The sequence below is a fragment of the Vulpes vulpes genome, chromosome 2 (genome assembly GCF_048418805.1).
Source record: "Vulpes vulpes isolate BD-2025 chromosome 2, VulVul3, whole genome shotgun sequence".
NCBI classification, from domain to species: domain Eukaryota; kingdom Metazoa; phylum Chordata; class Mammalia; order Carnivora; family Canidae; genus Vulpes; species Vulpes vulpes.
This window is the reverse complement of record NC_132781.1, coordinates 154,138,438-154,160,706: the sequence shown is the minus strand read 5'-3', so window position 1 is coordinate 154,160,706 and position 22,269 is coordinate 154,138,438. Positions and strand designations below refer to the sequence as shown.

Below are 22,269 nucleotides of genomic sequence, written 5' to 3'. Positions count from 1 at the left end.
GAACCACTAACCTCAAAATAGACCAGCAGGGTCAACCAAAATTTCAAACATTAACTACTGAGAATTCCCATAGTCTGTTCCTTTTGAAACCCTGTTATCTGTTAGCCCCCTCTCCAACCTTGGCAAAATGGGAATCTTTTTTAAATGAGCTAGCTAACTATGGGATGCATATCCTTCAGAAACACAGCTTGAATTGTTTTCTTTCATGAAACTTGATACAGTTAGCCTTTCCTGAAACACAAAATACCTCCTAGGGGATTTAAATTTGTGGTACCCTTGTCCACATCAGCCATGTGGTCTTCCACCATGTACATTTGGAATATTGCCTGGGCATCCGGACACACTCAAAAGAAATGGCCGTGTTATTGCCATCCCACAGCCAATCACTCACGGTGGGTTTTCAGAGAATTAGAGGGCATCTGAGAGGTGGAAGGTCCCTACAAGGGGACCCAGACGGTGGAAACGTAAATGATTCTGTCAAAGTCGTAGAACTAGTTTTTTAATCTTGAGGTGTAGCTTCACAACTGACCACAACGTCTTTCCCTACAGTTAAATACAGAATGTGCTCAGGGATTAAGAACTACCTTGTGAAAACTGCTGGAATAGAAACACAATGTTCGTATTACAGGACTAAATATAAGTGAATTCTTCATTTTTCCCTATTTTATATTCTCCGTTCTGCTGACGTAGATAAGAGTTCACTGGGTAGCATAGCACACTTTGTTAAGCATGAGAAAAATGTAAGAATTGTCAATAAAATTGAACCAATATCTTAATTACATGTCCGCACCCAAGAAAATGATAGCACAATCTTTAGCAAAACCAAACATTTATTTTGAATTCTTATGAAATTACCACTTAAATAAGTTTTTAATTTAATATCAAATTTATCTCTGACCTCATTCCATTGTACATAAGGAGACTTTGCTGTAATGAGTGTTTGTCATACACACAAAAAAGGGAGGCAACAGTGACAGGAAGTTGTCTCATTCTCAGGCCTTGTTTTTCTTGGATGCTTTGGCTTAAAATCCAACAGCCAAATGTGGAAACTGTGAAAGCAAAGCAAACATTTTTATCACAGATGAACCATTCATTCGTCTTAAAATTTGGACGCATTGATTCTGGCTTAATCTCTGGAAACTTACATGTTGACCAAAATATCCCATCACAAAGGTCTTAGAGTATCTTTCACAAAGTCTGAATTGGAAGAACTATTAGATCTCATTTCTTACAGCTCTTTACATGAGTCATTGATAAATAGTGATCTGGCTTTTGTTTGAATGCCCCCAGTGACAGCAGACGCACTACCCATGAAGTGATTCAGTCCATTTTGCAGACAAGTTCAAATCGTTAGCAATGTATTCAGCATTGCCCATTGGGCCTGGTTAAATTTTTTGGAGAAACATAAGCATAGAAAAAAAAATATTTGTCCTTTTCTACATGGAAATCTTACAAGTATTTGAAGATTGTTCTCAGGTCTCCTTTGGGTCTTCTCTTCTGCAAGCTGAACATATCCTAAGTTCTTCAGTGGCGCCACGTCACACCCTGACATAAATCACTGAGCGTCGAGTAACATGAATCATGGATTATAGATTATAGACTCTACAATCAGAATTGTAGAACTGGAAATCGGAGTAGCTAACATTTATGGGGTGTTTTTTAAGGATAAGGGTGCTAATCACTTCACACACATGATCGTTAAATCCTTACAACAACCTGGTGAGATATTACTATGTCCGTGGAGCTGAGAACGAGCTGTGAGAGATCACAGAATAAGGAGGTAGAACCCAGAACTGTCTGATCCCGGAATGTGGAATTTGATCTCATTTTACAAATGAAGAAACTGAGCCCCAGAGAAGGCAAGTGACTTGCCTGAAGGCCCTAGCCTGCAGTGAGTTAACAAAGACTCGAATTCAGACCCGCCTTCCAGAACAAGGCGCTTTTCGGGCCTCTCCGAGAAAGGAGGAGTCAGTTGGCAGGCTCCTAAATTGTTTTCCTACTTTGCTCTAGAAACCTGCTCTCCTCAGTTTTGTTGGACAAGCATTTGTTGGATCCTTACTGTGTGTCTAGAATGTGTATTTTAAATCAGAAGCAGGGGTGATACCAGTGTGACAGGGCTAGGTTTTTGAGACTTTTGCATAACACAGCAGGAGGAACTCAACACATTCTGAGGCATTTATATGCTAAAACAGTGGTGCTGTTTATGTTTCTTGGCAATAAAATCATTTTAAAAATAAACTGCAAATACTTGTTCAGAAGCCAATGGATGATCTTCAGCATATTGCACTCATTTCAGAATCCATCCTGCGAGCTTAATCTTACTCTACTCAACTCTAAACCATTATCGTATCATTTCCCCACTTAAACTTTTGGGAGCTTGGAGAATGATTCCAGTGGCTCTAGCCTACCCTTCATCCTTCCCTTTACCGACGACCCACTGAGCAAAGTTGCCTCATGCTTCTCTGGTTCTTGCTCACAACCTTCCCCTTGCTTGGAATGTCTTTCGATTCCTTCCACTTAGCCAAATCCAACACAGCTCCAAAGTTCCCATTGTCCCTGACCTCCCCAAACTCATGACCTTTCCTTCCTCTCATTTGTCCAGCAGCTACTGCCAGGATTACTTACTCAGTGCTTAAGAGATAGAGCTGTGCACAAAGAAAGATCTAGTCCTTCTACATGGTGAAAGCCTTAGTTTCTCTGAACCCTCACACAGTACCCAGGACAGGGGCTTGCCTGCAGTAGACACAAAAAAGCTATTTTCTTCAGATAGGTTAACTGTGGAATTAATTTTAATAAGTGGATGTCACTGAGTCCTTGTGCTTTGGAAAGCTTGAAATAAAATCTGATTATTATATTGAAATAAAAAATTGAAGGAAGGAATTTATGAAAAACTGTCGGGAACTGAATTTTGGTAAATCAGTGTCTGAGGTAAGATCATTGTAATGTGCAGGAAGACAGGATTAGTACGTGCAGTTCCTTGAGATCTAGAGCCGCAGTTCACTTAGATTTGTCTCCAGCTCTTGACACAAGAGCTCTGCCATATATTAGGTAATATATTAAATGGAATTAATTAGTGAATGAATGATTAATTAGTAATAGAACCATCCAAGGATGAGATGGGTACTTTTGGGGAATGGTGAGTGCCCCAGCCCGAGAACTGCCTGGCATGATCTGGGCAACTAGTGAAGGAATGTCCTTTCCAACACTCAGGAGTCTGGTTCTCTGAAGTGTGTTAGGACATTTGATAATGAATAAAACGTCTTTCTGGATGGTTTGCAAAAAAAAAAAAAAGTCACCCCGAGATTTATCAGCTTTACAAGCTTAAATTCTTGCCTGTTTAATGGATATTTGGCTTTTCAAATGAAAGCTCTGTTCTACTGCTAAACAAATGTTCTGCTCAGCCTTAAGAGGATAAATCAGAATAGCCTATGGGGTGGGGAGCATCACTGTACTCCAGGAGCAGCCCATAGCACACACAGGCTGAGTCTTTGGAGCCAGACACCAGTTCAAATTCTTCTTCCATTTACTAGCTTTATCATTTTGGATAAGTTACTCTTCATCTTTTTTTTTTTTTTAGATTCATGTATTCATTTTAGAGAAAGAAAGGGTGCAGTGGGGAAGGGCAGAGGGAGAGAGAGTGTCACACAGATCTCAGGACCCCAAGATCATGACCTGAGCCCAAACCAAGAGTTGGATGTTTAAATGACTGCACCACCCAGGCGCCCCATTCTTCATCCTTAAGACAGGGATGCTCACTCTTGTGCAGGGTTGTCATGAGGATAAAATCAGATAATGCTGTGGGATGCCTGGGTGGCTCAGTGGTTGAGCGTCTGCCTTCGGCTCAGGACATGATCCCAGAGTGCTGGGATCGAGTCCTACATCAGGCTCCCTGCATGCAGCCTGCTTCTCCCTCTGCGCCTCTCTCTGTCTCTCATGAATAAATAAATAAAATCTTTTTAAAAAATCAGATAATGCTGAAAAGCATCTAGCACAAAATCGGAAACTGTCAGCTTACGATAAATGATAACTATTATGCTTATGCATTCCTTCATGGTTGGCTAAACCCTCAGTAATAAGCTTTCCCGTTCATGTGGTGCTTTGCATTTTACAGTTTATAGAATGTAGTTACAGACATTATTACCTCATTTGGTCTTTGAAACAACCCGGTGAAGTAGAACAAAGATTGCCATTCTTATTTTACCAGTAAGAGAGGTCAAGGAACTTGCTTCCTTGAAACCTTGCAGCACAGCAGCTGGAATTCAGGTCTTCCCATTCCAGATCCATACCCATTGTTCCCCTTCACCTGCTGCTGCAGTGCCCAGTGTCAGGTGGGGTTCCTCAAATTTCCTCATTTATTCAGTAAATGCTTACTGCAACTCAAATAATTGAGCTGGATATTTGTCCTATTTGTGGCATCCTTGGTTAATTAGCAAAGTGCTTGGCGTATAGTAGTTGCTCAATAAATATTTATGGAATGACTGGATGGATTAAACCAGTTTTTTGGGTCCTTTCACTAGATGGCTCTGCCACTGCCAAAGGGGTAAGAACACTTGTGGGAACTGAGGAGACGGACTATAGGGAGAAGCTGGTACAAGAGGAGATCGTCTACAGGCAACGTGGATGACTCTCCAAATAATTCTGCTGAGTAAAAGGGGCCAGACAGAACAGAAAATGTATCCAATCTATTGGACAGAAGGCAGTTTGGTGGTTGCCTGGGGATGGAACAGGGTGGAGCAGGGAGGGAATAGTCTCAAAGAGGCACAAGAATACATGGTTGGCAATGGATATGGTCATTATCTTGACTGTGGTGATGGTTTTGTGGGCATATAATTATGTTTAAATGTATCCAATTGTATATTTGAAATAATGTGTGTCGTAGCCAGCTATGCCTCTGTAAAGCTCTTTGACGTGGAAAGGGAAGAAGCAGAGGAAAGAGAAGAAATGAGGAAAAGGAGAAGAGGCAGGTTCTCTCTGTTTTGCCTCTGCAAACACTAATGCCAAGGCCAAGGATGAGGCTGCTTCTCTATCCCTTTAGTGATCAGTACCTAGGCGTGCCAGGTGGAGACAGGATTGCCTTGGGACTCAGGAGGCCTAGCTCCTGTGTCATCTCTGCCACTCACAAAGGTATGGTGATGCCAGGCATCAGCCTGACCCCTGTCAGCCTCCACTTGCCATTTATAATCTGGCAGTATTTGTCTAGCCAACCTCAGCATCAAATGGGACCTACCCAAGGTGACGCACATCAGAGTGCTTGGTGAACTATGAGTGATGGCCAAAGGGAAGAGGGCAGTGGGGTGACAGGAACAAGGCCTGACCCTCTTTCTAGCCTAGTCATGACAGCAAACACTACATGGAGCAGAGATCCTCAGCAGCAGCTGCGTTGTTTGAGCTCCTTGTCCTTTGGCTAAGTGATCCCAGACTCCTAGAGTACTAGTGTTATGTCCACGAGCCATCATTTGTCAAGAGCTGTGTTCTAGATCCAGCTCTGCCGCAAGAACTCAGACAGTCATGGCTCTGCCCGGTGCGTCTATCAGATGAGACTGGTCCTGCTGGCCCCCTGCAGTCCTTCTGGCTCTTGCACTACAGGATCTTGTCACTTTTACATCAAACTGTTTGCCCATTTTGATGACTCCAGATGGGAGACCTGTGGCCAGTGGCCATTGTCACATTTCTGACCCTCAATGACTTTGAGGCCTCAGGGAAATGTAACCTTTACCACTTCTTCCCCAGCCCTCACCAACACACACACACTTTTATTTTGTTCTCACAAACCCCAAGTCAACAAATACAGATATAATAGATATCTTCTTAAGTCCATTCACTCAACATCTATGACATTAGATTAAAAATCTTACCTCCCAGGAGGCTTGGTCATCAAAATATTTAGTCACATGAGCCGCCTTCCATATTTTGAGACTTAAGACCAAACCTGTTAAATTTCATAATTACATGTTAAACATTTATTTTTTTTTAATAAATTTTTTTATTATTATTATTTATTTATGATAGTCATACAGAGAGAGAGAGAGAGAGGCAGAGACACAGGTGGAGGGAGAAGCAGGCTCCACGCACCAGGAGCCCGACGTGGGATTCGATCCCGGGTCTCCAGGATCGCGCCCTGGGCCAAAGGCAGGCGCCAAACCGCTGCGCCACCCGGGGATCCCACATGTTAAACATTTAGAACACAGCCTTTGTTATCTCCAAGTTAATCAATATATCCTATGCCAATTCTGGTCATCTCAACCAAATTCCCTTTTCCTTCTATAGCCTGGAGACAGACACATTGAAGCGCTGGCCTTCCCTGGACCAGCTTTATTAATTCTATAGACATCTTTTAAAAGAAATTGGTGAGAGCAATTAGCTCCAAAGGATTTAGATTGTATTGAGAGGTATACGATAGCCACAGATCCGACACGCTTCCCAAGGTGGAACACAAGAGCCCTGTCAGATGGTGCTTCTACTTGAAAGCTGATCCATTTAGAACACAGAGAGCTACCACAGAAAGCAACTCCAGGGCAGCCCAGGTGGCTCAGCGGTTTAGCACCTGCCTTCGACCCAGGGCCTGATCCTGGAGACCAGGGATCGAGTCCCACGTCGGGCTCCCTGCATGGAGCCTGCTTCTCCCTCTGCCTGTGTCTCTCTCTCTCTCTCTCTCTCTGTGTGTGTGTGTCTCATGAATAAATAAATAAAACCTTTAATTAGAAAAAAAAAAAAGAAAGAAAGCAACTCCAGTTGGGCGCTCCTGTAGGCCCAGCATCACTGGCTCCAATAAACTCTGACCTCAGCTCATGACTTGAATAGTTAGGAAAATCATTTATAACAACTTGTTTTTGTGCCTATTCTTCTTTCACCCACCCAGCCTCTGCCCAGAGAGCTTGGCCCTGTGTATTCCTTCTGCTGCTCAAAGTCAGCTGAATTTCCCAGGATACGTGAAGAGATTGCTCACCTTTCGTATGAATCAGGGAAATGCCATTGATGGATTTTTATAGGTGTGTTTTTCATGGTGATCGGTCCGCTTGTATTAAATAGTATGATTAACAAGAGTAGGCGTGTCCTTATTCACATTTTCCTTTTGTAATGCACACCTTCAACCGACACTGGCATGTACAGTGCAACCAGCACACCTCATTTAGCTAGAATTATTCAGAAATGATCTCTAACACCTACACGAACTTTCCAGATAGCTGAGGCTTACTCACCACTGACGAAAATCCATCTAAAATAGACTATATTTTCTTGTTTTATGACACCACTAAACACAGACTTTTTTTTTTTAATCGGAGCCATTGCTAGGAACATCCATTTATGAAATGCGCTATATAATGCAGAGAAAGTATGTAGCTGTTGAGGGTTGTTGGCTTCTATTAGCAGCCCAATCTTCCACGTTCTAGTGTTTGGCTTTCAGAATTTCTTTTTCTTCCGTTAGTCTGTCTGCTTTCACCTCCTACTTCTACCAGTGTGCCTTACCTCTAGAAACTTATGTCCCTTCTAACTTGCCATTTCTAATCTGCTCAAACTGGGAAACCCAATAACCATGCTTATAGGATTACTTCCTTTTTTTTGTTTTGTTTTGTGCATAGGAATGTTTCTTATGTAAAAGTGTAGACAGGCCCCAAATGGGGGGGGGGGGGGGGGGCAGGGGGGCCTCCTGGAAAATAAAATGCTCAGCTTTAGGGAGTCAGTTTGGTGCTACCTTGGCTGCCTAGTGACCTCTTTCCCCCTTCTTTGTTCGTGTTCTTTTTATTCACCAGTGTTCTTCTGTTCAAAGCCACACATGAAGCGCAACTCTCATTGGTCTTAACTCTTAAAAAGAACAATACTCTATTCTCTTTCTTAACTCTAGGCAAGCGCCAAAAAACAAAAGCAAAAACAAAAAACCCAAAAAACAAACAAAAAAACCCTCCCAGGTAGACAGTGCAAGTCAGTGTCCTGTCACTCTTTGAATACTGGTGACAATGGTGACTGATGTCATAGGCCGGGGGAAGGTTGCCAGATAAAATACAGGATGCTCAGTTACTTTTGAATTTAAAAAACGGGTGCCTTGTATTTTTCACTTGCTAAATCCAGTAACCCTACTCAGGATCAGACTGGCCATCACCAAGAGAATGTAAACTTGTGGAGGGAGGCATCTGTCTCATCTGTATTTAACTAATCACCTCAAGGCCAGTCAGTATATTAGAGCAATTCTAGTCCATCTTGCTCTCTAAAATCACCCAGGCAATTACAAAAAGTACCTTCAGACATGTTTTGGAGTGGAAAAGAAGTCAAATGATTACCTACCATGGTCCTTTCATTTTACAGAGAAGCCACACAAGGCCTAGAGAGAGTAAGTTGATGTGCCCAGGGCCATACACTCCTTTATGTCTGCTTATGCTGTTTTGTCTCTTATTTGGCATTCATTCCCTGCTTAGGGACACAATATATGAATGTCTCACCAATAACTGTTTGCTCATAAAATAAAAGTGAGCAGTTCTGGACAGAAATCATATTTTCACCTAGCATATAAACAAGACTGGCAAATTAGTAACTCCCTAAGGATCTTTGCTTTTGCAGGAGCAAAAGCATACTTCAATCCTCTATTTAAAGATTTCCACTGGTGTCCCGTGTCTCAGAATGATCTGGCTCCTTATTACCACTCTGTTCTCAACCCCTGCCACTCTCCCTTTCACTCTACCCATATCAGCCACACTGAGCATGCTTTGCTCCTGCCTCAGGGCCTTTGCACTTGCTATCTCTTTTCATGGAATGCTTTTCTGCCAAATAAACATATGGTGTGTCTCCTTCCCTCTCTCCATTCAGGTTTCTGCTTAAAGGTCAACTTATTAAATAAGTCTTCCCTTCCCCCCTTCAAAAAGAGCACCCCACCCTCACATTGATTCTGTGTTCCTCTACCCTGAGTTGTTTCTCTTCATAGCACTTACCATCACTGACATAGTAACTACTCTACTTATCTGTTTATATATTGTCCCCTCCCCCTCCACAAGGACATCAGCTCCACAAGATCAGGGAACCTGTTATGTTCACTCTTGTGTCCCTACTGCTGAGGAGTAGTGCCTGGCTCATAGTAGATATTGAATAAATACTTGCTGAACAAAATAATAGTCTGAGTATTCTCAGGGAATGAAGGTAAACTTTTTGGCATAAAGGTTTCCTTGGCTTTCTGTACAAAATTGGGTGAAATCAGCAGCCCTGAGCTTAAGAGGCTGTCAAGTTGCCACTCACTCCTGCTTATAACCTCCAAAAAATCTCTTAATTTCCCTGGTTACAACAGGTGACCTCTAAGGCCTTCCTCTTTTTTCTTTTTTCTTTTTTTAGATTTTATTTATTTGTCAGAGAGAGGGCACAAGCAGGGGGAGTGGCAGGCAGAGGGAGAAACAGGCTCCCTGCCTAATACAAGACTTGATACCAGGACCCTGGGACCATGACCTGAGCCAAAGGCAGATGCTTAACTGACTGAGCCACCCAGGTGTCCCTCTGAGGGCATTTCTAATTCTGAAATGATGTGATTCTGTTTCTGTTGTTATTCAAGGTCTGAGCCCCTTTGCATCATTTGGCTAGAGCTGTGGGGACTCACAGGGAAGGAGATGGGCACATACTCATGTGGCCATGGGGCAGATGCTCTCTGGCCTCAGATCCTGTGTCCTGGACCATGGGCAAAAGAAGGTGGTCTCACACTTACCTGTCAAAATACCAGCTATCAGACCTGAAGCTATGGCCAAGCTGAGTACCCCAGTGTCAATGAACAACTGAAAGAAGACCCTAGAAATGACAAAGTGGAATATAGTCATATTCAAGCATCAGATTGTAGAGGTCATTGGGGTCAAACAGGACGGTTTACATCAGCAGTGATGCTGTCAGGAAGGGCCATCAGAAGAACAAATGTCCTCTCCCGAGGTGACACAGTCCCCTGTCATGTTCCTGCAAAACCATACAGACATGGAGGAGGGAGTGGGGGTTACTCCAGGATCCCCTTTGGCTGACTTCATTTCTCAGAACCTATGGGTGATGAACTTGACCAGGAGGCAGAAAACCCAGGTTCAAGTCCAAGGACTGTCACTAGCTGCATGATCCAGGGCAAGTCACTTAACTTCTCAGAGCCCTAAGTTCCTTCATTAGGCAATTGGAGATGCAAATTCTATTTCCATTAGGGCAAGGTGGAGTAGAGCATGGTTGTCAAGCTCATCTCCCCTACCCTCTCCTGCTGAGCATACTTCCCTGTCCTCTCTCTTCAGGGCACCCCCAGGACTTCACTTTAAACTATGGAGTGGCCTGGGAGAAGCGCATCTCTGTCACTTTGCAGTAAGCAAGGATTTCTTAAATAGGACACACAGACATGAAAGGAACAATGACAAACTGAACTGTATTAAAATTAAGAACTGCTGTTCATCAAAAGATACCATTAAGAAGGTGAAAGATAACCCACAAAATGGGAGAAGGTAATCACAATACATTTATGTGACTCTATAAAAGTTCTATATCCGGAATTCCAACAAATCGATAAAAAGACAGAACCATGCAACAGAAAAATGGGCCAAAAAAAGAAAGAAAGAAAGAAAGAAAGAAAGAAAGAAAGAAAGAAAGAAAGAAAGAAAGAAAAAGGACATTTCACAAGAGAAGATATTCAGATGTCCAAAAAGCATATCGCTTTTAAGTGCTCCGCTTAAATTGGTCATCAGGAAAATTAAAAGTAAAATGATATTTGGTCCCTAAGTGGATAAACAAAAAGAAGGAAAATATGGGGTGTTGGAAAATATATAGGGTAAAGGGAAGTCTTAGGTGCCATGGATGATTGGACTGACACAAACTACAGTGGAAGATTGTAATATCCTCTAAAATGGACCATATGAATGCTGTGATCCAACAATTGGGCTTCTAGGCATTTACTGAACAGAAGAGCATTTGTATGGGTTTTTTTTCCCTTAAGATTTTATTTGTTTGTTTGTTTGTTTGTTTATTTATTTATTTCAGAGAGAGACAGAGAGCCTGAGCCTGAGAGGAGGAGAAGCAGGCTGCCCGGTGAGAACAGGGCCCAATGCAGGGCTCCATCCAAGGACCGTATCATGGCCTGAGCCAAAGGCAGACACTTAACTGAACGTGCCATCCAGGCACTCTGCATTTGTATGTTCTAAAAAAAAAAAAGTGCTAGAATATTCATAGCAATACTAGAATGTTTATAATCGTTCCAAACTGGAAAGAACCCAAATGCTCATCAGTAATGGATAGACAAATTGTTCTGTATTCACACACTGAAACACTTATTTTAAATGTGTTTCTTAGATCCTGTATTTGTCTACATGGCACTCATTTACCACAGGGCCCAACTAACAGCCAAAACTGTTTACTGCTCTCTCTCTCTAGCAAGTCAGCTTTCATGGGAGTGTAAAATACATTTTATAAACCCCTTTAACCACAAATTCTAACATACACTTTCACTTCCTGCCCAACTGGGGACTCCTGCCTCCCACCCCCACTACCCCACCCCTTTCAACCTAAAGGCATAGTCTTAGTTCCCCCTCTCTGCTGGTCCCTGGGTATGATAAGGTCTTGTGGGGTATGATAAGGTCTTGTGGGGCCCTACGTGGTGTGCTGTGCCTCTCATCTCCAGGAGAACTATAACATTCAACTTTCCCTTCAATGACATGGACCTCTCCATGTCATCACTTAGTCACCTTTATGAAGTAAACCCAAGCACAATTCAACACTCTCGCCCAGTGAAAATGAACAGTCTAGGGGCACCTGGGTGGCTGGCTCATTTGGCTAAACATCTGTCTTTAGCTCAGATCATGATCTCAAGGTCCTGGGATCAAGGACCCAGTGAGGAGTCTGCTTCTCCCTCTCTCTCTACCCTCTCCCCCGCTTGTGTTCTCTCTCTTGCTTGCTCTCCCTCATGTAAATAAAATCTTTAAAAAAAAAAAAAAAGGAGAAGAAGATGAACAATCTACAGAGATACTCAATATGGGAGAGTCTCACAACTACAATGTAGAATAATAAAAGCCCAGCACACGAGAGCATAGACTCCCTGTGTGATTCCATGTACACGAAGGACAAAAGTAGGCAAAACTGATGGATAGTGTTAGAAGTCAGGTGCTGGTTGGGACATGAAGGAGTTCTGGGTGCTGGTTACATGGGCATGTCAGAAAAATTCATCAACTGGCACCCTTATGATATCTGCACTTCTCTGGATATAGATTGTACTACAAAAACTTTTTTTTTTTGAGTAATATTAAATGGTAGCATAGAAGCTAGGGTTGCCTGGGTGGCTCAATGGTTGAGTGTTTGCCTTTGGCTCAGGTTGTGATCCCGGGGTCCTGAGATCAAGTCCGGCATCAGGCTCCCTACAGGGGAGTGCTAAGCAGCCCTCTGAGCCAGCTGTTAGTGTCCTGTTTCACAAATGAGGAGATCCAGGTTAGGAAAGTGAACCAGCATCTCCAACATCACTTGGCTTAGCATGGGTGGCTCTTGGGTTTCAAATATTGTCTACCCACGAAGGCCAGACAGATCTTTCCCAGATTTCAGCATTTGTGGGTTACCTTCATAAATTTGGCCATATTGGCAATCCAAGGATACTCATTTTTAAAATATTTTTCTTTAAATGGACTTTTTTTTACACTTAAATAAAATTTTTTTTAAAGATTTTATTTAGGGGCACCTGGGTGGCTCAGTGGTTGAGCATCGACTTTTGGCTCAGGACGTGATCCTGGGGTCCTGGGATCGAGTCTTGCATCAGGCTCCCTACAGGGAACCTGCTTCTCCCTCTGCCTCTCTGGGTCTCTCATGAATAAACCAATAAAATCTTTTTAAGAAAAGATTTTATTTATTCATTTGAGAGAGGGAGTGAATGAGAGAGAGAGAGCATGAGCGGAAGGAGAAACAGAGGGAGAGGGAGAAGCAGATTCTCCACTGAGCAGGGAGCCCGATGTGGGACTTGATCTTATGGGGCTGGATCCCAGAACTCTTGGGATCAGACCCTTAACTGATCCACCCAGGCACCCCTAAAATAAATGTATTTAAAAGGAAACTTTGAGTCACCAGTGTAAATGAGAGAGAAATGGGAGGTAATGGTAAAAAGATACAGTGAAAACAGAGTGTTGCTAAAATCTCCCCCAGAGGCAGCCTGAGCATGAGTCTCAGCTCTCAGCCCCAGGCTGCCTCTGCTGGCCTCTACGTCTGACCTTAGGGGTCAGAAGCTCAGAGACACTCAGCACCAGCACCCGAGTACATACTTTCTCCCTGGTGCAATCAAAGGATGGAATAATTGAAAACCAGCATCGGTCCTGCATGACTCTTTGTTATTTAAGTGTGTCTTTACACCACTCAAATCCCACAATTTGTGAAACACTGCCTCATCTCAGCGGGGGAGCCCCGCGTGCAAACCTTCACGTTTGCTCACCTGAAGAGGAAATCCGCAAACGCTGAGGAACGAATGGAAAGCCAACTGTGCTGTCCAGGGACACCAAGCTATTAAGTAGTTTCTCCGCATGTCACATTGAGTGCTCTGACTCCCAGCTCAGTCCTTTGTCCCTCCTTCCGTACACAGAGATGTTTCTCATATAGAAGCAGCAGTGGCAATAACCACCGTGCAGACAAGAGGCCCTGTGCCGGGTGTTTCCTCCACACCGCGTCTTCACAGCAGCCCTGGGACATCGGTTATTATCCCAGCGTGCAGATCAAAACTGAGGTTTGAAGAGAGTTTGAGTATACGGTGCCTAAGGTCACCCGGCTGGTCCGTGTGACCCTGGTCGTCTGTCCCTGAAGCCTGTGCCCTTCACTTCCAGCCAACCACAGGCCTCCCTGCGGGAAGTCATTGCTGTGGCTCTGCCCTTCCCTTTGCTGGGTTCCTGCCCAGCTGAGAGGACAGCTACTTGGTCCTCAACTGTCCCATCCTGGGGAGAGCGGACTCAGAGAGGTGTTCTAGAGCCTGATCCCAGGTGCACGTTCCCTGGCCCCTGGTCTCACCCTGTCTCCTCTTGGGCCTCAGAGATGGGCTGTGCTCAGCATTTTCCTACATTAAATTATTAAATCCTTTTTAACCACAAAGTACCTGCCCTCAAGCAGCCTCCAACCACCCAATGAGGGGAGGCGCCGTGGTTACCTGCCTTGACAGTAGGTAGTGAGGCTCAGAGAGGTTAGGTAGCAGGCCCAGCTAGTGAGAGGTCAAGACGAGTCTGATTCCATGACACTCTCTTCACTGAGACCTAAACCACCAGGGGTTAAACAAGGGATCCGTCTGGCTTGGGCCTGATTCACTTGCTCTGATTTGGGGGCTGGGGCTCAGAGCTGTCTGCCTTTGCCCTGTACCTGGGCTGTCCCTTTTGGAAAGGAGACAGGGCCTGGAGAGGTAGGGGCTAGGGAGAATTAATTTTTTTTAAAGACCTCATCCATTTTATTCATGAGAGACACACACAGAGAGAGAGAGAGAGAGAGAGAGAGAGAGAGAGAGGCAGAGACACAGGCAGAGGGAGAAGCAGGCTCCATGCAGGGAGCCCAGTGCGGGACCTGATCCCGGGACTCCAGGATCACACCCTGAGCCAAAGGCAGAGGCTCAACTGCTGAGCCACCCAGGGATCCCAGTAGAATTTATTACTGCATTTGCCAACAAATATTTGCCAAGTGCCTGGGTCTGAATGCTGAGGGCTCTGGGCACATTTCTTCCTAAGTTGGATGGGGTGTGAGGGGGATAAGCCAAGTGACTTACATGCTATTTTTGGTCCAGGTGACCTCATAGAACGTCAGCAGAATGTAGACGATCCCTCCAAGCAGACCTGGCAAGCCAAAGGTGTAGTGCACGCCGCAGGTGTCGTGGATTCCCAGCACGCGGTTAAAATAAGCCTGGAACAAACGTCACACAAGCAGATGTGCATGGAAGACTGATACTCCCTGTCCAGGCTTTCCACTGATCCTGGCATCCAAGGCCACCAGAAGGGGGTAGGCCTTGGGGCTCACCTCCACAAGGGCTCCTCAGACCTGACTGTACTTGCATCACACGGGGGAGTTTGTAAAACTGCAGAGTCCGATTTAGTGGGCCTGGGGCCTGAGATTCTGCATTTCTAACAAAGTTCTAGGTGATGCCGACGCTACTGGCCCACTGACCACCCTTCAAGAAGCAAGGGTCTAGCCCAGGTCCTACTCACATGGGGCTGATAATTCTGTGTTGTGAAAAGGCTGTCCTGGGCATTGTAGAATGTGTAGCGGCACCCCTGGGCTCCACCGTCCAGCACCCCCCAACAGTGTGTTAACCCAAAACTGTCTGCAGATATTGTCAAACGTCCCTGGAGGGTGATTGAGATGTGCTGGTCTAGCCCAAACTTAACTGCCATCCAAAGACAACATGACTAATGGGAAGAAAAGACTCGCCTTCAGTACTCCTTCCCCACCACCACTTAGCCTCCCAGAAAACCGTGAGCCAACAAATGTGGAGACAAATGCATATTGGACAGGTTAGTTCCCCCCCACCCCGGGATCCCCCACTGGCTTCAAAATAAAAACCCAGATTCCTCTACCTGCTCAGGAGATACACCTGTGTATCTCCCATCTCTCATCTCTCAAGACTGTGGTCCCACCACACTCCCAGGTGAACCCAGCCCTTAGCATCTGTTTCCTGGCTGGGCTGTTTGCTCTTCTCACCAATCAACCTTTGAACACACTGTTCCTTCTGTCTGGAATACATTTCCCTTTACTTCGCCTGGCTAATATGAGTCATCTGTCAACACTCGGCTGAGACATCCTCTGCTCCAGGAAGCATTTCCTGATCCAACTCAGGCTCGCTTAGACGTGCTGTGTTATTAATTTGTCCATTGCCCTCACGACACTATAGCTCGGGAAGCTGGACACATATTAAAAGATACTGCTGAATGATTGAAGGGACGGATGAATGAATGAATGAATGAATGAGTGAGTGAATCATCTCTGAATCGTTCCCCCAGTGATGGAGTCAAGTAAACAGGCACAGAGAAAGCAATGGATGCCTAGCCTGTTGAGAATCTACGCAGGTTTCCCTGTGCACTGCCGCCTTTCATCATAGGGCCTCAAAGCAGAGGAGATGAAAGACGTTTATTCCAATTCGAAAGATGAAAAGCAGACCACCCCGTCGCTGGTCAGATGAAACTGTTGGTACATTTTCCCCCTGTTTTGGATAAAAACCGCCTCCCTGCATATCCATCGTTCATCCAGATTCAGCTCCTTGAGCCATCCAAGGCTTCAAACCCACAGAGAGTTGCTGCCCTATAATTATTTCCCTTAGAAGTGTATTATGACAAATTGGCTATAATGGGGCATTCTGGTATTAACAGTACCTGCTGGTTGTTGACGGGGGAAAAGTCCACCCACTTAGAAGAAGAACTACACAATCAGAAGTGGACATGGCCTGGCTGAGCCCAGCACCCCCTTCTGGGCTGCTGCCCCTCCTACCCCCATTCGCATGGCTCGTGGGCCGCAGCCATGTATGTATGTTATGCTCCAGGACCCCACACCCCCAGCCAAAGATAAGCACGCCAAACCAATGAGGCCCTCCTCCAGAACACTTGGGAATGGGGCCAAGAAATTCCACCGAGCTGCTTTCCCGCAACGAAAGACTACATTCCACCACAAGGAGCAGGAGAAGGAGGAGAAGGGGAAGGAAGTCTACAGAGTGAAAAGAAAGCAGATATTCAGGAAAAACAAAAAAAGAAGAGTGGGGATTTCCTGGGCTCCCCACAACACTCCTGTCCCTGGTGTCACAGGGTTCCCAATAGGATCCCTGTCCTTGGTTTCTGTGACATGCCAATAGCCTTACAATACGCCCCCCCCCCCATGCCTGTGCAAACTTGAATGGATTCTATTACTTGCTCCCCAGATCCTACCAAATACACAATACACACCTGGGTGGGTCCCTCACTCAAGCTTTGAAGCCTCCCTAAGAAGGTGCCAGTGCCTGCCCGATGTAGCCCATGGCACTACACGATGGCCCACCGTGCTCCAGGGCCCTGCTGGTCAAAGCCAAAATCAGGCGTTAGCTGCCCAGGTCCTTACCCGTAGGCACAGGGCTCCCCCGATGGAGATCAGTCCAGCCATAAAGCCCAGCACCATGGCAAGCCAAGGAGTAGCGATCACATGACACGAAGCACCCACGGCCACACCTCCAGCCAGCACCGCGTTGTGGATATGAGTCTGCAAAGAAATAGCTTGAGGGCAAATGAAGTGAGGAAGAGAGGACAGCACTTGCCCAGAGTTCCTTGGTAAGCAGGTAGCAAGCAACACTGTATGGCTTCCCTGCTTCGCTGACCGTGAAACCATCCCCTCCTCTCCTCCATCCCCACTGAGACATGACCTTTCTCAATGGTCTTCTCTTACTCCACTTCTCAGACTCCAGGAACAGTCCCCCTGACTGGGAGGTATTGAGCTTGAAAGTATATCCTAGCCACCCTCACACCTGTCAGTGACGCGTCCTTGGGCACTGAGCCATTCATGCTTCAACTTTTCCACCAGAAGAACGGGGTTTAGGTTGTACCTACTTAATATGGTTATTGTAAGATTAAACAAGTTATTATATGTATGACTCTGAGCCAAGGGCCTAACATGGACCCTGAGGAAATGCTCAAGAAATAGAAGCCAGTATTATTGTTTTTACTATTTTTATCATTATTATTGGCCATTCAGTGCTATGCCACCCTGTACTGCTGGATCCAGCTTTTCATATGTGAGCTCTTGTTCCCGGGTCCCATCTCCACTCTGTCCTTTGTTCCTCTAGAACCGGGGCCTTGCTTTGCTCCCATGCTACTTCCCTCTGCCCTCTCAAGTCTAACCAGGTCTTGGAGCTCCGAGGCTTGGGACCAGCTTCTGGGCTTCCCTGAGCTTCTGTCCACACCTGCCTCCCTCAATGTCCCCACCTTGTCTGATCCTAGATTCCACGTCACCATGGAGCACCCCCCCCCCCAGAAAGACACCCACTCCTCTTGATGACTAACTTGTCATGGATGGCCACATGCTGTCCACTCTAGGACTGCCATCCCTCTAGACCTTTTCCCACCCCCTGTGGCTGGCTGGCCCCATACCCAATCATCATGGGAACTGGTTTTGTCTTTAGCACTACCATTTCCCCGTCTCTCTTCCCCCAGAACTCACACACACAGTCTCCTGGCTACACCGGTAACATGGTTCCTGTTGGCCCAGCACTAATTCCCCACAGAGCACTTACTGTGCCTTGTCTCTTAATTTCCACTTTATATATGAGCCAGGTGTGGCTCCAAAGGTTGAAGTGGCTTGACCAGGGTCATGTGGCTAGGGTGATGACGTACTTCTTTACCTCTGATTCTATTCATTCCATTCTTGAAATTTCTTAGGGGAAGGGGAGAGGCTGACTAATTCTATTCTAGATCTTCTCTGCTGACTCTTGCTCATGGTGGCTGGCTTTAGTAACTCACAGGAACAGGGTTCACACTTGGGTCCTTTTAGTGTCAACACTGATAGACTTAATCACTCCCCTCAGAGAGCTTTTGATCACTTCAGTCTCCAAATTCCAGTTCCCATATTGATAAGCCAGTCCCTGCCTGATGATCCATGACGCTGCAGACAAGGTTCTGTCACCTGGCATACTCTATCCCACCCTGGGGGCTGGTTCTGGAACAGGGGCATGAATATGTGCTCATCTTAGAAGACCTGAGTGCTGCCCAAGGGGCAGCCCCCTCCTCACCATGTTGATCTTCCCTCGGGGGTGACTCAAGGCTGACACTGAGATGGCTGTCACCGCACTGACTGCAAGAGCATAGTAGGTGTTGAACACAGCAGTCTTCCTTTCATTTGGTATGTCCAGCAGAGCAGAGTTGAAACTTGGCCAGAATATCCACAAGAAGAGGGTTCCTGGGGGTCAGAGAGGGTCATTGGCCAGAACCAGCACTCCTGCTGCAAAGCCTGAGCCTGTGGGCACTTCGTGGAGTGGGCAAGTCACAGCTTTGTCCCTTTATAGCTATGTGACTTTGAGCCAGTCATGTGTCCCCTGAAGTCCCAGGTTGACAGGGCCCAGCTAACAGACTTTACAGGCAAAAAAACAAAGGCCCAGAGAGTTTAAATTACCAACCTCCAGGCCTCCTGAGCTCAGGTTGTGATGGCCAAATGCTTTCTGAAAATGTAACGTGCGACTCTGATTTGGGCTCATGGCTGGCTGTGGGTCACCTACTGCTCAGCTCACTGCCCGATTTCCTCTCAGCCTCTCCTGCAGCCCAGCTTCAGCGTTTGCACTGCAGCTTTGCAAAATACACCAGTGTTACTGTTCTCTTCCCTGCCCTGTCCCTCTCTCCACTGCTGGCCTCTGCTTTCTCCACTCGTCCAGTTCCCACTCTTCACTTGAAGACAAAAAGATTGGGCAAATTGAGTAAGGGTAACAAGATTCCCCTCTCCTTTGGATATTAATGAAGAACGTTGCCCTAGAAGGGATTGTGAATCCATCCAACACTACTTGGGGTAATGAATCATCATGGAGGGGCTCTGAGCACCTGGGACAGGCTGGAAAAGGAGAGAGACTTTTCAGCAGAGCCATTTGGGAACCTCTCGCTTACTCCAGGGGAAGAAACCTCCACACCCCCCCCACACCCCATCTTGTCCTCACCCAGCATGGTAAACAAACTGGAGTTCTTTGTAGTCTGATGCTTCTCTACCAGCGCTGCAACAGGCAGAGACCTCGAGAGGCACCAGGTCACCATCAGCCCAAAATAGGTTGCAAACACGTGGATGTACATCATGCTGGTGTGGTTGTCCGTCTGCAACAAAGGGCAATGAGTCCCTACAGCCTCTGCCCACGGGCTAACCCCATACTCCTAGGAGACAGTTCTGAACTTCACCTAAGAGGTGTGACTTGGAGTCATGAGACTGGTATTTGGAGCTTACCCAACCCAGAAGTTCCCCTTTCAGAGGAGACTGAGGACCAGCCATGTATTTATTCCAGGGAAGTTGCTGGTTGGCCTTATCAGTAGCTCCTACATGCTTTTTGGCTGAGATCTACTTAGGTGAGGCAAAAAGTCACAGGGACATGCATCCTCACTGCTTCCTACTTTTCAGCAGAATTTATGGAGTGATGAGGGACATAAACTTTGCAGCATGAAGCAGCCAGACTTTTTATAATACTAAAGTCTTTGGTAAATTCTAGACACATGCTAATTTTTGCTTTATGAATATTAAAGTTAGTAATCCTTAATAACTGACTTAGTGGACTACTGGTAAGTCCTGCCAACTTTGCCTTCAAAAAATATCCAGAATTGCCCAAATTTTTACCACCAAGCCTCACTGACCCCACCTTGATTTAAGCCCCACCATCGCCACTACCCCAAATTATTGCAGTAATATTCTAACTGGTCTCCCCATTTACGCTCTTGTCCCTCTATTGACTCCCCTCCACACAGCAGCCAGAATGACCCTATGAACATCTAAGGCAGTTCATGGCCATCTCTGTTCAGAATCTTCCAATGGTTCCTTTCTCATTCAACTCAAAGTCTACATTCTTGCTATGACCTGGAGAACCCTGTGTGACCTGCTCCCCCTTAACCTCTCTGACTTCACTTCCTGCTCCACTCCTGGAACATGCTCCTCACTCTTCCTCAAACTCACGGGCATGCTCCCCCATCAGCCCACTTCACTCTGGCTTTCCCATGGCCTGGAACACGAGGCAGAGGGAGTGGTCTACCCTGGGCCCAGGCAGTAAGGGGGTGCATTGTCTGGAGGGAATTTTATTTTATTTTATAAAAAAATTTTTTTATTATTTATTTATGATAGTCATACAGAGAGAGAGAGAGAGAGGTAGAGACATAGGCAGAGGGAGAAGCAGGCTCCACGCACCGGGAGCCTGACATGGGATTCGATCCTGGGTCTCCAGGATCGCGCCCTGGGCCAAAGGCAGGCGCCAAACCGCTGCGCCACCCAGGGATCCCTGGAGGGAATTTTAAAACAATAATAAAAGTGATTCAAAGTCTGTCTGCTTTTTATTATCACCATGTGCCAACAATTCTAAACTGTGGGTGATAAAATACTCCTGGAAGAGGGAGACCACTCCGACAGCCCTGCCCTTGACCTACCACAACACTTAGACACCTACGTGCCTTGTGCTCTTGCTGCCTTCATGTCTCTACTCAAAATTATTTATTCAGAGGAAGCCTTCCATGCCCCCCTTATCTAAAATTTTATCCCCCTCTCAACTCTTCATATTTTTTCTCTATAGTAATTGACACTTACTAGCAGGCTGTATCATTTGCCTACATGATTGCTTATTGGTCATCTTTCCCTCTGAAATGGAAGGTCCATGACCACTGCATATTTACCACTGCCTAAAAGATGCCTGTTTCATAATAGGCAAGGAATAAATATTTGTGAATGGAATGAGAGAATGGGAAGGATACATGCATGGACCTTCCTGTTCACATGACTGCAATGTGTGAATGTATCCTTATTTAAAGTATTTAAAAAAGAAGAAGAAGAAGGAAAAGAGAAGAAGGAGAAGAAAGAGGAGGAGGAGGAGGGGGAGGAGGAGGAAAGAAGAGAAAACGTTTGCCACCCTTGCTGCCCAACGAAGCATTCCATCCCTGGGAATCTACCTGCAGTCTGGACTAGTCACATGCTCCCAGTAGGACCCGCCCCCCCACACTGCCTGCACATGGCAGACACATGGTCCCAGGAGCCAATCAGGTTCTTTCTCACTGGACCAGAGACCTGGGACCAGCTGAAGAGAGAGGAGCCTTGTTTCCTACAGGATCTGGGACTTAGAAGCTTGGGAGCAGAAGGGGTGAGACCATGTTCTCCACTGAAGAGAATGCTGATGTACAACGAAGAGGAACAGAACCAAAAGATGGAGAGCATGAACTACCTGGGATCTTAAAGTTCTCATATCCAATTCCAGTCCTGACTCCGGCTGCTACCCCTGCCCTTGGTGATGCTTCTATTAAATTCTCTTCTTTCTGCCTAAGAAAGCTCCAGGGCAGCTTTCTTTCTTGAAACCCAGGAGTTGCGATTAATCCTTATGGCAAACAGAGAGAAAAATCAGAAAATGAAAGTCTTGGGACACCTGGGTGGCTCAGCAGTTGAGTGTCTGCCTTTAGCCCAGGGCGTGATCCTGGAGTCTCTGGATCAAGTCCCACATCCGGCTCCCTACAGGGAGCCTGCTTCTCCCTCTGCCTGTGTCTCTGCCTCTCTCTGTCTTTCATGAATAAATAAATAAAATCTTAAAAAAAAAGAAAAGAAAATGAAAGTATGCCTAGGTGACTTGGTGAGCCCTTAGCGATATATATATAAATAAACGATTTAATGAATGGA

General features: G+C 45.7%; 1 protein-coding gene and 1 long non-coding RNA gene across 2 annotated transcripts in view; one reads left to right on the top strand and one right to left on the bottom strand.

The window, feature by feature from the left end:
• Nucleotides 1-812: 812 nt before the first annotated feature.
• The window catches only part of LOC112930168 (RH-like protein), a 36,720-nt gene continuing 15,263 nt past the window's right edge, over nt 813-22,269 (bottom strand). The window contains exons 4-10 of the mRNA XM_026012480.2: nt 19,580-19,730; nt 18,668-18,834; nt 17,008-17,145; nt 14,696-14,829; nt 9,680-9,759; nt 5,856-5,929; nt 813-1,049 (exon numbers count right to left, since the gene is read on the bottom strand). Coding sequence (XP_025868265.2) covers nt 1,023-1,049; nt 5,856-5,929; nt 9,680-9,759; nt 14,696-14,829; nt 17,008-17,145; nt 18,668-18,834; nt 19,580-19,730 — 771 coding nt within the window. The 3' untranslated portion in view covers nt 813-1,022. The remainder of the gene's footprint in view (nt 1,050-5,855; nt 5,930-9,679; nt 9,760-14,695; nt 14,830-17,007; nt 17,146-18,667; nt 18,835-19,579; nt 19,731-22,269) is intronic.
• Nucleotides 10,969-16,807, top strand: LOC140597981 (uncharacterized). Its single transcript, XR_012000098.1, has 2 exons — nt 10,969-11,016; nt 14,714-16,807. It is a non-coding gene; the product is annotated as an uncharacterized lncRNA (long non-coding RNA).